Source organism: Simochromis diagramma, unplaced genomic scaffold (genome assembly GCF_900408965.1).
Source record: "Simochromis diagramma unplaced genomic scaffold, fSimDia1.1 OVJJ01000127.1, whole genome shotgun sequence".
In the NCBI taxonomy this organism is placed as follows: Eukaryota; Metazoa; Chordata; class Actinopteri; order Cichliformes; family Cichlidae; genus Simochromis; species Simochromis diagramma.
The window spans coordinates 8,408-24,885 of NW_024387524.1; the positions used below are offsets into that span (position 1 = coordinate 8,408).

The following is a 16,478-nucleotide window of genomic DNA, read 5'->3' on the forward strand; positions in this document are numbered from 1 at the left end:
AGATTTACTTTTATTCTCAAAAGTTAAGCATGACAGGCTTCTGTTTAAGAAAGAGACCTGTTTTACTGTGTTAATGTTGTCATTTTGAGCTAAACATAAATGGCTAAATGATCATTTGTTTCCCATGTGTTCATATCACAAAGAATATGCATCTACTTAAATCAAATTCAAGTCAAATGGTTAAAAAAATAATTTCACACACAAAAAAAAGAGCTAAAAAATTCACCACACTGGGAAGGGTGAAGACAACTGGGTTTCCCGGCCCTGGCCATGAGGTGTCCCTTTATTCATTTCTCAGGGAGTTGGCAACCCTATGTGTACATGATCGAAATAACTTGAACACAAACAAACGAAGAGGAAGACCGCACCGGAAGGAAAAAACTACAAGTCCCAGCATCCTCTGTGTTTAGGGAGGAGTAGTGAAAGTGAAAGTATTGAGCCTCCGTTGAGAGGAGAAGGAGGAGGAAGGTGGAGCTGAGGCAGGTGAGCAAAGGCGTAGATTTTGCATGGACGGGAGGGACGTGTCCCCACCAATAATTTGATCTCTTCGAGAAAAGAAAAACAAACCCGATAGAAAGAAAGAAAAAAAACAATCTGTCAACGTCTCATTCACCCAGCGGTGCAGAAAGAGTTAAATTACGTTCTCTACTGGAGTCCTACGTCATGTGACAAATATGGCCAACGTGATTGGCTGTGCCTTTCAGGGAGCTCTGTTTAGTTTTAGCAGCGGCAAGCCTGCGCTGCTAGGGCCTGCAAGGAGGAGAGGTGGGTGGCAGCAAAAAGGAAGTACCTGGATATAAGAAAGTGTTTTTCAAAGAAACCTGTAAGTTACTTAAAGTCAAGCTCACTCATAAAATGTGTCCGTCACAATAACATTAGAGGCTATGCTAGGCTTTGGCCTACATCAGTCTAAAATTGTATGTAACCATGAATAACGTGTTTTGGAAACTAACTGCAGCACTATTAGTTCTCTCAGTCTCTGAGCAGCATTTCTAATTTTGATTGAAACTGTCAGAGAAAACGGCAGCGTCGAGCGAGCCAGGATATTAGTTTACAGAGGCTGTTAGAATTATATGTCTAACATTAAAATGTTGGTGACACAATAATTTCACTCTAATGGCACTGAAATATTCATAGGGTTCATTTTTCAGACAAAATATAACGAGGTAGTCATGATTTTGCAAATATTCCACCTTGTAGTGCAGTTTCCACAAATTGTTTTAAAAATGCACTCACCCTACAAACATCACTGATGAGTCAAGATCTGCACAAAGTGACAGAAACACTGAAGCAGCCCCACATTTTATTCTTATTGTCACGTAGGTTCTATTTGTCAAGTGACAGAAGAACCAACACAAAGCTCAGAGAGTAATGGTGACACAAGATCACAGGTGAAAATAAAAAACTTAAAATAACCTGGTTGCACAAATATGCACACCCTTAAACTAATACTTTGTTGCAGCACCTTTGCCTTTTATCACTCTAATCAGTCTTTTTGGGTAGGAACCTATTAGCATGGCACATCTTGATGTGGAAATATTTGCTCACTCTTCTTTGCAAAATTCACATATAAAACTATGAATTGTAATTTTAAATGGTTTAAAAGCAGGTAGAATAGCACATGTAGGCAAGTATACTTCTCCTTTTTTATCAAGAAGCAAAGACAAAAAGGGGAACAAAAGAAACAGGGCAGGGTTCGGTGGTTGAATCATCCGTCCCCACCAATGCCAAAACCAAATCTAAGCCTTTGCAGGTGAGTGTTAACATGAATATGTTTCTTCTTATGACATAAAATAATTCCACGCTGTTCGTGTCTGTGGGTGAAATGTGAGGCCGGTCGGCTCCTCTGAGCGCTGGTTTCCTGTAAGTAGAGAGGAAGTGAGTTTAGCTGAGCCTCCGTTTAGTGTGAGAGAGCAGGAGGAGAGTGAGAGCTGTGCTGAGGCAGGGTGAGTGTTAACACCGCTCTGACATTACTGTGTCTCTGTGGCGGGAACAACAGGCTCCGTCAGTGGAGGCAAAAATAATCAGACTTTGGTTTTTCAAAGGAAACAACTTTATGTCGGAAGTTCCCGCACGCTCATTGGATAACGATGTGTCAATCTCGAGCTATTAGCCAATGAGCGTGCGGCTTCACAGAAAGACCCGCCTTTATCACGGGACTTTAAAAACTACAATGGCGACAGAAACTCCGTGAGTGGAGTTCAGGGTGACGTTATGAAACTGTGACGTTTGAGCCACTTCCTGTTCTCAGTCCCAGCGTCCTGATCACCGAGGTTTCTGTTGCTCTGATATCTGATATTGATTATATTGGTAAACAGGCTGTAGCATAAACATCAGGTCTGTTCTGAAAACTGTCTTTATTTTTTCAAAGTAAGGGAATATCTGTGGTCTGATACCGCGGGCTCATGGGCTAAGGACTTGGATTGACAAGTCAAGCGCAGATGATTGTGTTGTTTCTTATAAAGGCTTGTGTGTGTGTGCCTTCCTGTGTGTGTCCTTGTGTCAGTGGAACTGAATCAGTGTGTTAGAGAAAGTGCTCCTCTGCTGTGCCGTCATCGTGTGGATGCTTCTTTTAAAGTTGGAACTCATGTTTTTATGATCTGCTTCATTTCATTGAACCTTTATTTCTAACCATGAAGTCCCTTTGAGGTTACAGCCTCCTGGTTAGGTTTAGGCTGTTATTGTGCTTCAGGCTGAAATATGAGGAGTAAGGAGTGGGGCTGGTTAGCCCTCATGACCCTCACCATAACACATACGTCACAGGACAGTGTTTACCACAGAAACTCCATGAAATGATCAATGAGAACTTTAGAAACCCGTCAGTGTGATGCTTCCAGTACAACAGCACCTCTGAGTGTGTGTGTTTGCCTCTCAGACTAACTCCACCCTGACATCAAGAAGATGGAGGAAGAGGATGGAGCAGGATCTGTTGCATCCAGCTGTGTGTCTGTGAGGAGTGACTGGTCCAAAGGAAAACCTCCAGTGTTCAGTAATGAACCTGCAGCAACAATGTAAGAGAGCTGCTGACTCATTTATTCAGTGTAAATAATGATTTTTGATGCAATGGGAGAAGAAAAATGACAAAAACAGTTTAAAAAAAAAAGGATTAAAATATTACAAACTATATTTTTTTGAGTTTCCTGATGTAGCACAAAAATATATGAACATAACTGTTTAAAGGACAGATTTTACGGTTCTTTTAGGCAGCACCAAAAAACAAAAATACTATTTTTAAGCTGTTTGAGGTAGTGAGTCAACATGTCACACTGGGTCAAAGGTCAGGGAGTAAAAGTGTGATTTAAAGGAGGTTTAAAAGCAGCGAGTGAAGGAGCCTGTCGAGGTAAATCGTTCCATAACTGATCAAATTCAGTTGGTGGACCTCTGTGTGAAATCAAGCATCTGGTTCACAGAGAGGATAACCCTCAAATGGGCTGTACAACATTACGGCAAGCAGAAGAAGCATTCGCATGAAAGCTGAGACTACGGCCATGTGTAACAGCATCTAGTTGAAATTGTTTCTCTGAAGGGCAGTGGAGATGGACTGTGCAGAAGCTAAGATAACCTCTACTGAAAAAAATTATTGATCATTGATCAAAAGTAGACACACTAACGTAGGACATGGCACTGTCAAATTAAAACAGGAAGTGAACACAGAGACACAATACTAACACAGTACAGAGGGAACACAGAAACCAAAACCTCAGAACTAGAAAATCTTAATCAGAATGAAATTGTAACAAAAGACAAGAACAATCAAAACAAAACTACTGAGTCCACAGACTCGGGACATACATCGGCTCAAACTGTGGTCATAAATATTTTGTAGTTTTAAATCAGACTGTGTAGTTGTGAACTGAGATTTGTACCATTGTAAAACAAAATATCTGAAAAGTTTGTTTTTGTGTTCATTGATTTGTGTGTGTAAAAATGTAATAAATGTAAGAAACATTAGAACTACTTTTGCTGACACAAAGTTTGGCGAGCACTGCAAGTTGGCACTTTAAACCAGTCACTGATATAAAGAGAGCACCTTGTTCCAGGGCATCTGAGCATGGAGGGAAAGCTTTATGCAGGAGATGGTAAGAGCTGTTGGGACTAAAGAAACTGAGCAGAAAACTACAGACATCTGGAAACTGAGTTGTTAATTCTCAGTGGGATCAGCAGGACTAGCAAAGCTTCACCATGACAGTCATCTGATTGACTGAACCCATCCAAACATCACTTCATGGACCTTTAGCTTGTGTCTGTGTGTGGACAGACATAACATGAGCTAATTATTCATTACTCCTCCACAGAGTGGACCAGCAGAGAGCAGAGGTTTCCACTGGTCAGTTTGCACAGCAACATCAAACACACCTGGACTCTGTGGTTATGGTTTGTAGTACTACGTTTACATTTGTTCTTTTCAGTCACCTCTATGCTGCACTTTGTGGACCAGAGGATTGTCAGTGTGTCCAACATAAATCAGAGTTTGGGCTCCATGATTTCAGTCAGATTGGGGTGACTGTAGCTCAGGAGGTGAGCAGGTCAGCTACTAGTCAGAAGGTTTGTGAATCAAACCCTGGCTGGCAAATGTACTGGGTAACGTACTAAACCCAAGCTGCCCTCTGATGCATCCATCAGAGTGTGAAAGAAAGTATTTAAGCATAGAACAATGTGCTTGGTTGAATGAGGCATGTTGTATAAATGCTTTGTGTGCACAGAGTATCAAAGAGAGCTATATAAGAACCAGTCCATTTACCACTGGGTAATTCATATAGTCTTCTTTTCCAGCGGCTGGAGGACAACATCACCATGTTTGTGAAGAACGAGCTGAAGAAGATCCAGAAGCTTCTGAGTCCAGATCACCCAGAAACTTTAAAGAGCCAGATGGAGGACGAGGAGATGTTTGAAGGTGAGGATGAAGATGAAAGAAAGAGCTGCAGAGAAGCATTTCTGAAGATCACACTCCACTTCTTGAGGAGACTTAAGCAGCATGAGATGGCTGACCATCTGCAGAGCAGTAAGAGAATTTCTCTAAAGACTGAATATTGATCTTTCCTAATAGCTCAAGAAATGGACCAATAGACATTCATCCTTTCAGGGTACTGAGAGGTTATGATATTTATTGTATAATATTTATTCTGAATTTCTTACCTTCAGAAATATTTGCTCCACTCTGTAAACGTGAACTTAAAGCCCAACTGAAGAAGAAGTTCCAGTGTGTGTTTGAGGGCATCGCTAAAGCAGGAAGCCCAACCCTCCTGAATCAGATCTACACAGAGCTCTACATCACAGAGGGAGGGACTGCAGAGGTCAATGAGGAACATGAGGTCAGACAGATTGAAACAGCATCCAGGAAACCAGACAGACCAGAAACAACAATCAGACAAGAAGACATCTTTAAAGCCTCACCTGGAAGAGACGAACCAATCAGAACAGTGCTGACAAAGGGAGTGGCTGGCATTGGGAAAACAGTCTTAACACAGAAATACAGCCTGGACTGGGCTGAAGACAAAGCCAACCAGGACATCCAGTTCATATTTCCATTCACTTTCAGAGAGCTGAATGTGCTGAAGGAGGAAAAGTTCAGCTTGGTGGAACTTGTTCATCACTTCTTTAATCAAACTAACCAATCAGGAATCTGCAGGCTTGAAGACTTCCAGGTTGTGTTCATACTTGATGGTCTGGATGAGTGTCGACTTAATTTGGACTTCAACAAAACTAAAATCCTGACTGAAACCAGAAAGTCCACCTCATTGGATGAGCTGCTGACAAACCTCATCAGAGGGAACCTGCTCCCTTCTGCTCGCCTTTGGATAACAACACGACCTGCAGCAGCCAATCAGATCCCTCCTCAGTGTGTCGACATGGTGACAGAGATCAGAGGGTTCACTGACCCACAGAAGGAGGAGTACTTCAGGAAGAGATTCAGAGATGAGGAGCAGGCCAGCAGAATCATCTCCCACATCAAGAAAGCTCGAAGCCTCCACATCATGTGTCACATCCCAGTCTTCTGCTGGATCACTGCTACAGTTCTGGAGGATGTGCTGGAAACCAGAGAGGGAGGAGAGCTGCCCAAGAACCTGACTGAGATGTACATCCACTTCATGGTAGTTCAGGCCAAAGTCAAGAGGATCAAATATGATGGAGGATCTGAGACAGATCCACACTGGAGTCCAGAGAGCAGGAAAATGATTGAGTCACTGGGAAAACTGGCTTTTGATCAGCTGCAGAAAGGAAACCTGATCTTCTATGAACCAGACCTGACAGAGTGTGGCATCGATATCAGAGCAGCCTCAGTGTACTCAGGAGTGTTCACACAGATCTTTAAAGAGGAGAAACAACTGTACCAGAACAAGGTGTTCTGCTTTGTTCATCTCAGTGTTCAGGAGTTTCTGGCTGCTCTTCATGTCCACCTGAGCTTCATCAACTCTGGACTCAATCTGCTGGAAGAGCAACAAACAAGCTCTCAGACAGAGAAATACTTTTATCAGAGTGCTGTGGACAAGGCTTTACAGAGCCCCAATGGACACCTGGACTTGTTCCTTCGTTTTCTCTTGGGTCTGAAGACTAATCAAACTCGTTTGCAAGGCCTGATGACACAAACAGGAAGTAGCTTAAAGACAAATCATGAAGTAGTTCAGTACATCAAGGAGAAGCTCAGTGAGAATCTGTCTGCAGAGAAAAGCATCAATCTGTTTCACTGTCTGAATGAACTGAATGATCGTTCTCTAGTGGAGGAGATCCAACAGTCCCTGAGATCAGGAAGTCTCTCCACAGATAAACTGTCTCCTGCTCAGTGGGCAGCTCTGGTCTTCATCTTACTGTCATCAGAAAAAGATCTGGATGTGCTTGACTTGAAGAAATATTCTGCTTCAGAGGAGGCTCTTCTGAGGCTGCTGCCAGTGGTCAAAGCCTCTAAAAAAGCTCTGTAAGTTATAAAGTTTTTATTATTTAATTTATCGTAATTTTATTTATGATGATTTATGTCTTTCTTAGGCTGAATAGCTGTAACCTGTCAGAGAGAGCATGTGAAGCTCTGTCCTCCTCTCTTCAACTAGAAGACTGTGAGCTCAGAGCTCTAGACCTGAGTAACAACAACCTCCAGGATTCAGGTTTGACAATACTGTTTTCTGGACTGAAGACTGGAAACTGGAAACTGGAAACACTCAGGTCAGATATTGTTGTTTGTGATTTGACTTGAAATTTGCAACTTAAACGCTACATTTATTTTTATACTGACATATCCTTACTTTGAAATCTCTTTCAAAGGGGTTTTGTCTAAAACCATTTAAAACCAGATTTTTAGTCAGTTAAATCTCATTGAGTTACAGTAGTTATGCTATCAGCTGCTAACAGTCATTTGCTTGTGCAAGAAGTTGAGAAAGTGTCAGAAATGAACAGATAAATGACTACAGGGCAGGATAGATAAACTGCAACAGTGGGGTTTGACAGTGATCTGGTCAAGTTATTCAACTCTCAAAATGAGGAACTTCAGGGAAAAAACTACCAAGAGAAAATACTTGTGATTGGTTGGTAGATCTGTCATGGAAAAACACACTGCTATAAACTTCTGTTTTGTTATTGTCAAAAATCACTGTAATATAATCACTGTACCTGTCATGGTCCTGGGTCGTTGACCCAGCGTTTTGTGTTTATTCTGAATTGTATTAGTTTAGGGTTGAACCTGTAGTTTGGTGTATTGTCAGCCCTACCTGTGTCTGTCCTTGGTGATCTGTTCATGTCCCCGTGTTGTGCTGTAAAACAGTCTGGGTGTTTCCTGTTTTACTTTGTATGTCTGTGTCTCGTTATGCCCATTAGTTCCAGCTGTGTCCCCTCCTGTGTGCCATTTCCTCATTACCTGGTGTGTGTATTTATAGTTGGTGTCTGCCGGTGCTCCTTGTCGGCTTGTCTGCATTCAGCCGTGTGTCTCTGCGTTAATCTGCATTCCTCCGCGGTCCATGGTGTCCTGTCTCTGCGTCTCTCTGCCCCGTACCCCTTTTGTGTGGTCTCAGGTTTGCTTTTTAGTTTCCCCCAGTTTAGGTTTCTGTTTGTAATTGCTCATGCTGAGTTGCCTATTTTTGCCACCACCACCACCTGGTAAATAAAACATCACTCGTATCATCAGTTTGCTGTATCTTGCGTCCTCCTTTTCCTCCACACCACACGGCTCCCTCCGCCAGCCGTGACAGTACCTTTATATACATGTGTGGAGCAGGGAAATTATTTTACTGCTATTGTTAAATAATCATCATCATTACCATTGCATTAATAATAGAATCTGCAGCATTGATATTGTATTCAGAGGTTTAAACAGTGTGTGTGTCTTTCAGAAAGACTAAGTTGCAGGCTGACAGGAAAGTTGCAGAGAGTTTGCAGAAGTGAAAGAAGAGTCTAAGTTATTCTGAGAAGCAGGTTAGACGAGGCTATTTGAATTACTAGGTTATTCAAATTGTCTGTTATACTTTTATATTCCTTTACTAAGCTCTTAGTAGAGGTTCTTGATTAAAACATTTATTCAACATAGTACATGGAGTTTCAGTTAGGTTATTACACATAAGGATGAGCCTCTGGTCTGGTAAAAGGTCAGAAGTGCAACGGGTGAGATGAGAGGGCATGTAAGGTCAACACATATACACACACACACATTAGTTAGACTCATTTATAGGTGAGAGGTTGGTCATGTTTGTCTCTGGAAAGAGGAACAGCGTCTGGCAGGATGTGGGGCTCGTGTTCCAGACGAGACGAAGACAACGTTCTTTTAAACAGTGTTAAAAGTCATTGTGGTTTTGATTTGACGTATGTATATATTCTGTCTGTGACGTATGAAGGGGCGTCGTTAATTCAAACCCTGATGCTATAAAAATCTGTGTATGCTTTAGGTCGGAGATTAATTCCTGTCTGCATACAGAATGGTCTTCCCACGCGTGTATTCATTAAAATCAATTGTTTGACCAAGATCTTCTGGACCTGGTTGTTTGTACTCTCCTTCCTCAATTATGTGAACCTTAACACATGCGACTTGTATCAATGCTGCTGCCCTCTTGTGGCTAACGTTATGTTATTGTTATTTGAGAAAACATTTGAGAGTAACATGCGAAATGATTCAGCACTTTGGCTTTACCTTAAGAAATCCTAATGTTTATGTCATCAGTTATAGTTGCATGTATATTTATTTAATTCACGTTGCTACTCCTGGCCCTGCATCGGTGTTCATAAATAAATTTTATTTGTCAGCTTCACCCATCAAGGTCAGGGGGCGGGGTTAATGCTGCTCAAGTCAAAACCATTGCTTGTTAGTGTTCTTTGTCTCCGCTCCTCAGTGTCTGAGCACCCCGTGCTCGCTGCCCTCTTGTCTCCACACTCCTCCTGGGGAATAACAAAGAGGCAGCCGTCAGAAACACCACAATGCGGCAGACTAATCTTAACTAACTCGCCAAGAGACTAACGTGAAGTTACGCAATGATCCAGCATCGGAGACAGCTCCACCACACTCCTAAGTAGCTCCTCTGACGAGGCTTGATCAGCTGCAGGTGTGAGTAATTCTCCTCCGCAGGTGTGGCCAGGCTCCTGGCTGACACACACACACACACACACCTAGATACAGAAACATGGAAACAGGAGACAGCAGCACCAAAAACACACATATCCATAACTTCTTACTGGCCCTGGGTCACCCAGACCCCGGTCCCATGACAATTTCTCAAAACTAAGTAGGCCTACACACCAGGGTTTGGACATGTGTGGACCAAAACTATACTTAAACTTTACCCTTTTTTTGTGTGTCACCAAATACACTTTAATATTTTCTAGTCAAGGATGTAGTGGCATAATCTTTCAATATCTGCTCACTTTGTCAAAATGAATCTAATCATCTCTGATGATTTCAGTGATGTCGCCAGCTCACCTTGCGAGTGGTCGAGCTTGCAAACCGCTGTCAACGCGGCACACAACTTGTAAACCCCCTGCTGACTATCACCTCTCGAGTTATGTATTTATGTTAGTTTCAAGTGTTCCAGCAAAACGTAAGCACGTATTACTGATAAAAAAGTCCAAATAGAAGCAAAGTCTAAAATGTTAAAACAAAAATCCAAAAACATGAGGGACAAACAGGACCCTTTTTCAAGGCACAAGTTCAACAAACCGAGTCTAGCCATAAACTAGAGTTGGCAGCTGTGAGTTTTCGGTTTATGAAAGGCTGACCTGAGTTACTTCAATCAAGTCTGACCATGGTTACTTTAAGTTAAGACTGTGCGTCTGAAACAAGCATTAAATTAAAACTAACATTAAAAAGATGGTCAAGGAGGAAAGAGAACATTTTCACCACAGCATTTTCATGCTGTTTGTAGATAGTGAAGACTGCTGTTCAGCTTGCTCCAGAAATTATTAAACTGCCTTTATAAAAATATTATTAAACTGTATTCTAAAATAAATCTGATTAAGATCTGATCTTTGTTGGGGGGTTTTCAATAAGCAGTGTGACCCGTGTATATGCATGTCTTAATAAAAGAGATAATGTTGGTGTTTCAGTCATGTAGTAACTGTAAGTTTAAACTGTTCATCTTTCCACATTGTACCAAATGTTTTTAAATGTTAGTTTCAATTTAAAATTAAAGATTAAAAAAGTGTAACACATATAAACATCAGATAATTAAGACAGGCGAATGGTTCAGTTCCACATGTGCTCCGCTGACACATTAAACTTCAGTAAAATTATGCAGTTATGAAATACCGAATTTCCTAGAGGAACCCACCCGAGGGTTCTTATCTTAACAACTTTAATCTAAACTAAACTCAGGAGCAAAAACAGTAAAGTAAGTGACTGCAAGTGAGTAAGTGAGTAAGCTGTGCTGGTGACTGGATATCAGATTTCCAGTCATTTGAGCAGATAAGTGGCAGAACTAAATTACTGTGGCACACGTATATTAATTTAATTGAAGTCTGTCAATAAATCTATTTAATTTTAATGCAAATTTTAATGCAAATCCTTATTAAAGCAACAGGTTCACTTATAAAATATTCTGTAGTTATCTTAGGGTCCATTGCCCTTCCTTTTGAATCCCCTTTTTAACCCAGATCGGTCACTTTGAGAGTAAACACAAGCTCCAGCAGCTGTGCGCTGAGGAAACAGGCTATCATATTTTTCCGCACAATAAGACGAACTTAAAATCCTTTAATTTTCTCAAAAATCAACAGTGCCCCTTATAATCCGGTGCGCCTTATATTGACAAACAGCGGCCCGCATTAAACTGTGATTGTCACCAGGTAATGTGGACGTGTTTCCTGAATAAGCAGCATGTGTTAAACAGCTGACAGGTGAACAGGATGCATGCAGGTAAACTCGAGGGACCTTTTAGCTGATCGGTGGTGTCGTGAGGAAACTTTCAGCTCATTATTCATGTTACAGAAACACAGAGGTACGAGACCAGGCAGAAGACTTTCTGATTATTTGTTTTAGTTAAAATAATTCCATTGTTGTCTAGTGATGGTGTGGTAAAGCTCTGTGAATGTGTCCAATTTTTCCGGCCATTTGCTTCGCCCAAAGGCAGATCACACAAAGTTTAACTGCTTATTTGGAAGAACTGACATCTGCTGGTCATTTAATGTTCAGCAGCACTGCTGTGAGAATACCTGTAGGACACATACCAGTGGATATGTGAGCACATGCACAGCTGCAGGGCTAGAAGGGCCCAAATGAATTAAATAAATCGATTCTTAAATAATTAATTAAATGTGTTATTAATTGATTAATTAAATATATTTAAAAATCATTAAATTTGTAATTAATTTAGTTGAAATGTTTTAAATTAAATTATTGGCATTAAATCAATTATGTATATATTTAATTTATTAAGTATTTTGAACTTAAGAACTGGGCCGAGGGTCTTTCTGTGTGGAGTTTTCATGTTCTCGTGTTTGCGTGGGTTCCCTCCGGGTAGTTTGCACTTGTGTTTAGAAGTGCTTGTGTGAATGAGGCCTGTTGTATAGAGCACTTTGAGAACTCCAGGAAGGTAGAAAAGCACTATATAAGAATCAGTCCATTTACTACATGTCAGCAAAGTTTCATCTCCAACCACTGCAATATTATTTGTTAGGATCGCTGTTCCCTCCGGGTACTCCGGCTTCCTTCCACCGTCCAAGTCATGCAGTTTGTGGGGATAGGTTAATTGATTAATCCAAATTGCCCATAGATGGGAATCTGTGAGTGAATGTGAGCGCGAATGGTTGTCTGTCTCTATGTGTTAGCCCTCTGACAGACTGGCGACCTGTCAAGAGTGTACCCCGCCTCTCGCCCTATGATGGCTGGTATAGGCTCCAGCACCACCCGCGACCATGTAAAGGATAAGCAGAAGCGAATGGATGGAAGTATTTTGAACTGTAATTCATTAATGACATTTAATAAACTATTTAATGATGACTAATTGATTAATTATTGATGATTAATTTACCCTCCACAGGATTTAACCTCTATAGAGATTATATTTAATCTAGATCATATATTTTTCAAAGGTTCAGACCAGAAAGTTTAAAATTATTATTTTTCTCATTATTATCTCTTCAGATTGAGTGTCTGTAATCTCTCAGAGGGAAGCTGTGAAACTCTGTCTTCACTACTCAGCTCCCAGCCCTCTAGTTTGAGACAGCTTGACCTGAGTAACAATGACCTGAAGGACTGTGGAGTGAAAGTTTTGTCTTCTGGACTGAAAAGTCCATATTGTGAACTGGAAACACTCAGGTCAGCGTTCTTAAAATGTTCAGTAGATGAGGTTTAGAAGTTTACAATCTAAGGTTTAGAGTGACTAATGGCTATTTTTAACTCCTGTTTCATCTTTGGCTGCAATTTCCTGTTTGCATTTAGCTATTTTTCTCTTCTCTAAGAGTATTTGTCATGTCTGCAGGCTGTCAGGCTGCCTGATCACAGAGGAAGGTTGCAAGTCTCTGGTCTCAGCTTTTAGCTCCAGTTCTTCCCATCTGAAAGAGCTGGACCTGAGCTACAATAACCCAGGAGAGGCAGGAGTGAAGATGCTTGAGCAGCTAAGACTGGACACTCTGAGGTATGTAGATGGCCGTTACAGCCACAAACAGTGTGTGATAGATGAGGAAACTGGCTCTGTCTGATTACTTAATGCTGGAAACCAGTGTTATTTGAACAATCACACATATAGGAACATTTTTCCCATTCTGGTCTAACATGGGGTCTCAAAGATCAAAATCTCTGTCAGCAACAACTGTGCAACCTGTTCAAACTGATCTCTGGAAAGGAACTGACATTTTCACTCTATTTATTTATTTTAAGTTTTATCTGTGTGCATAGACCATGTCCAGGACATGTTTAGCCTGGCCCAGCATAAACTAGAATTAGGGGGAAGTTGTTTCCCTGGCTTAGAAAACAAATATTAGTAAAAGTAAATGGATTATTAGGTCACTTAACTTAACTGGCCATTTACTAAAATGGGCTATTTTGCACTGCTAGTTTGCTGCTTCTGAGCGTTTCCTACTGAAACTTGTTTGTGCTAAAATATCAAATTGATCTTCTGGACTTTGTGATAATAGTTAGTAGAAAACAACAGAAAAATAGAATGCAGTCAAAGTGAATTAACTTTGGTCGATCAACCTTGAAATTCAAATTATAATAAAAAATAATCATTCCAACAGAAAGCAAAGACTAAGAAACAAAGGGATGGAGCTGGTGGAGGAAACCGGGTCACCGGTTGGGTGTTAGGCCCAGACTAGTGGGTGTTTTTGACTGTAAAGTGGATGTAGCATTAACAACCACTGGTCCTGTTACCCTGCAGCCTGCACTGCAGGATATGTGTTGCAGCACTGAGCTCCAGAAAGAGCCTTCATGGTGGCCCTGCAGCCAAACAGCACTTCAGTCAAATGCTGTCAAAAGTGGTCCCAGAGACACTGTTAGCTGTAACCATCAATGACCAAAAATTGTGTCATTGTATTCAGGGTTTCCCTGTATTATTGTTATTGATATAATTTCTGAATAAATAAATTAAGATGACGAGCCTTTAAATGCACTTATGTTAGTATAAATCTACAAAAACAAAGATAATTTTCCTATTAGAAGAATAAGAAATAAATATATTCACCACATGCATCAAATCACAACCTCCTCTTACAAGAGTGAAACATTGTGATTGGTTGATGCTGTTTCCATCATTTATGTTTGTTTACCTTGAACAAATTTGCCCTACAGAGCATTTAATAATAAGAAGGATTATTAATAATTGTCTTTCTCTCCTGCTTTTGGTGGAGTGAAACAATAACTCCTATCTCCAGAGGTCCACAGGTCCACTGGCACCTGGTCCTAACTTCACCCATGTCTGCACCCTCACACTGTGGAGGCATCCTCGCCTAGACCAGTGGCTGCCCTTGTGAGACAGACTTTATGGTCACAAACAGCCCTAATGTGAGAATGAAGGCTCCTTTACATAGAAAGCAGTATGTGGTGTGATGACCGCTGCATTAGCTCAAAATATGTGATGCACTGGCTGCTGCACTCTACCTGTACTGAATCAGTTTTTGTAGCCAGTCCGAGTCTTTACATTTAATATGCACCCACTCCCTGACAGCATGAATGTCACAGTGTGTTGAACCTTGACTGTGACACATTTCGATGCTCCCTGGACATCGTGATTAATAAAGGAGATTAAATCTGATGTGATTAGGAGTTTTGCTCTTTTCAAGTTTAAACATTTATGTGTCAAAATGTTGGACTGTTCCTTTATCAGTGTGTAACAGTGTGTGTATGAGAGCCATGTAATGTCCATGTGTGCATGCTGACTGTGCTGCTCTGACCCCCCTCCTTCTTTCAGGGTGGAGCCTGCTGGAGTCCGGTGGTTGAGACCAGGTCTGAGGAAGTGTAAGTGTGTTTTTAATGGGATTCATGAAAACAAAGCAGCACACATTCAACCATCTTCATCATGTCAGGAGTCATCATCAAAGTGTCAATCAATGAACAGATGATGGATCAATAACTGCAGCTGGATTGTGTTTGTTCTCTCCATCAGATTCCTGTCAACTCAAAATCGACACAAACACAATACACACAAAGCTCCAACTGTCTGACAACAACAGGAAGGTGACACATACAAGGTTTCAGTCATATCCTGATCATCCAGACAGATTTGGTGGTGATTATCATCAGCTGCTGTGTAGAGAAGATCTGAAAGGTCGCTGTTACTGGGAGGTCAAGTGGACAAGAGGGGCTTGGATATCAGTGAGTTACAGAGGAATCAAAAGAAAAGGAAGGAGTGATGAGTGTGTTTTTGGTAGAAATGATCAGTCCTGGAGTCTTTGCTGTTCTGATCATTATTTCTCTGTGTGGCACAATAACAGGGGTACACTAATCTCCTCCTCCTCCTCCTCCTCCTGCTCCTCTGTCTCTAACAGAGCAGCAGTGTATGTGGACTGTCCTGCTGGCACTCTGTCCTTCTACAGAGTCTCCTCTGACTCTCTGATCCACCTCCACACCTTCCACACCACATTCACTGAACCTCTTTATCCTGGATTTGGATTCTGGGCTCGAAAAGGTGTAGACTTATATGGCCGTCCTTTCAAAAGACTATTATTTTGCTCTGGGTCAGTGACTCTGTGTAGTTAGTCTTACCTGTTAGAGAAACAGTTCAGTCTGTACATGTCTGGGTCTTTCACTCAGAAACACATGATGAGATTCATGGATTCAGTCAGTTGATGTTTTAAACTAAATGAGTCACAAATTATTATTCAACACAAGTTTGGTGAGCAGCAGGGCTCATCCTGCTTTTTGTTTTTGTGCATCATAATGATGAAATAACTTTGTCATGTCTGTGGTGGCCTTTGGAGAATTAAACCATCCTTTAGAAACTAGATATAAATGTCATATTTTCCAACATTGATATTTTTCTGTGTTTCAGACGACAATAAGAAGATAAAGAACAGTCTGTAAATCACAAGTTATCAATTCAAATGATTATTAAAGCCACAAGAGAAGCTTCCTGTTATTTGTACCACTCACCTGGTCATGTGATCCAGCTGTGCAGCCAATCATAACTGACATCACTTTCTACTTTGATGTTTCCATGGTGAATGGACTGATTCTTGTTTAACACGTTCATACTCTGATGGATGCATCGGAGAGGGTTAGTGTCTTGCTCAAGGACACTTTGCGTGCCAGCTGGAGCAGGCAGGGATTGAACCACCAACCTTCTGATCATTAGATGCCTTGCTCTGTCTCCTGAGCTACAGCCATCATCAAAGCTCTTTCTTAAATCCTCTCTGAGAGGAGCTCAAACACGAGGAAGAGACGAAAGTGAGGGAAGAGAGTGGACTCATTAGTAAAATGAAAAACAGCCAGCGTTGGTGTTTAAGACAAGTGAGGTAACAGAAATACTATATATGGCAGCGGTCACCATGGCAACATCAATGTCGGTTGCTATGTATTGTATTGATCCTGATCTGTGAGCCTCATATCAGGATATGCTGTTGTTTGTATTTGTTTTCATTGT

General features: G+C 41.1%; 1 protein-coding gene across 1 annotated transcript; it reads left to right on the forward strand.

The window, feature by feature from the left end:
* The first annotated feature begins 423 nt into the window (after window positions 1–423).
* LOC120727330 (NLR family CARD domain-containing protein 3-like) lies at window positions 424–15,919 on the forward strand. Its single transcript, XM_040021552.1, has 10 exons — window positions 424–483; window positions 2,876–3,011; window positions 4,296–4,374; window positions 4,774–5,002; window positions 5,143–6,913; window positions 6,982–7,155; window positions 12,545–12,718; window positions 12,882–13,037; window positions 14,808–14,848; window positions 15,888–15,919. The coding sequence occupies exons 2-10, from the start codon at window positions 2,902–2,904 to the stop codon at window positions 15,917–15,919; spliced, it is 2,766 nt and encodes a 921-aa protein (XP_039877486.1). The 5' UTR covers window positions 424–483; window positions 2,876–2,901.
* Window positions 15,920–16,478: the final 559 nt, after the last annotated feature.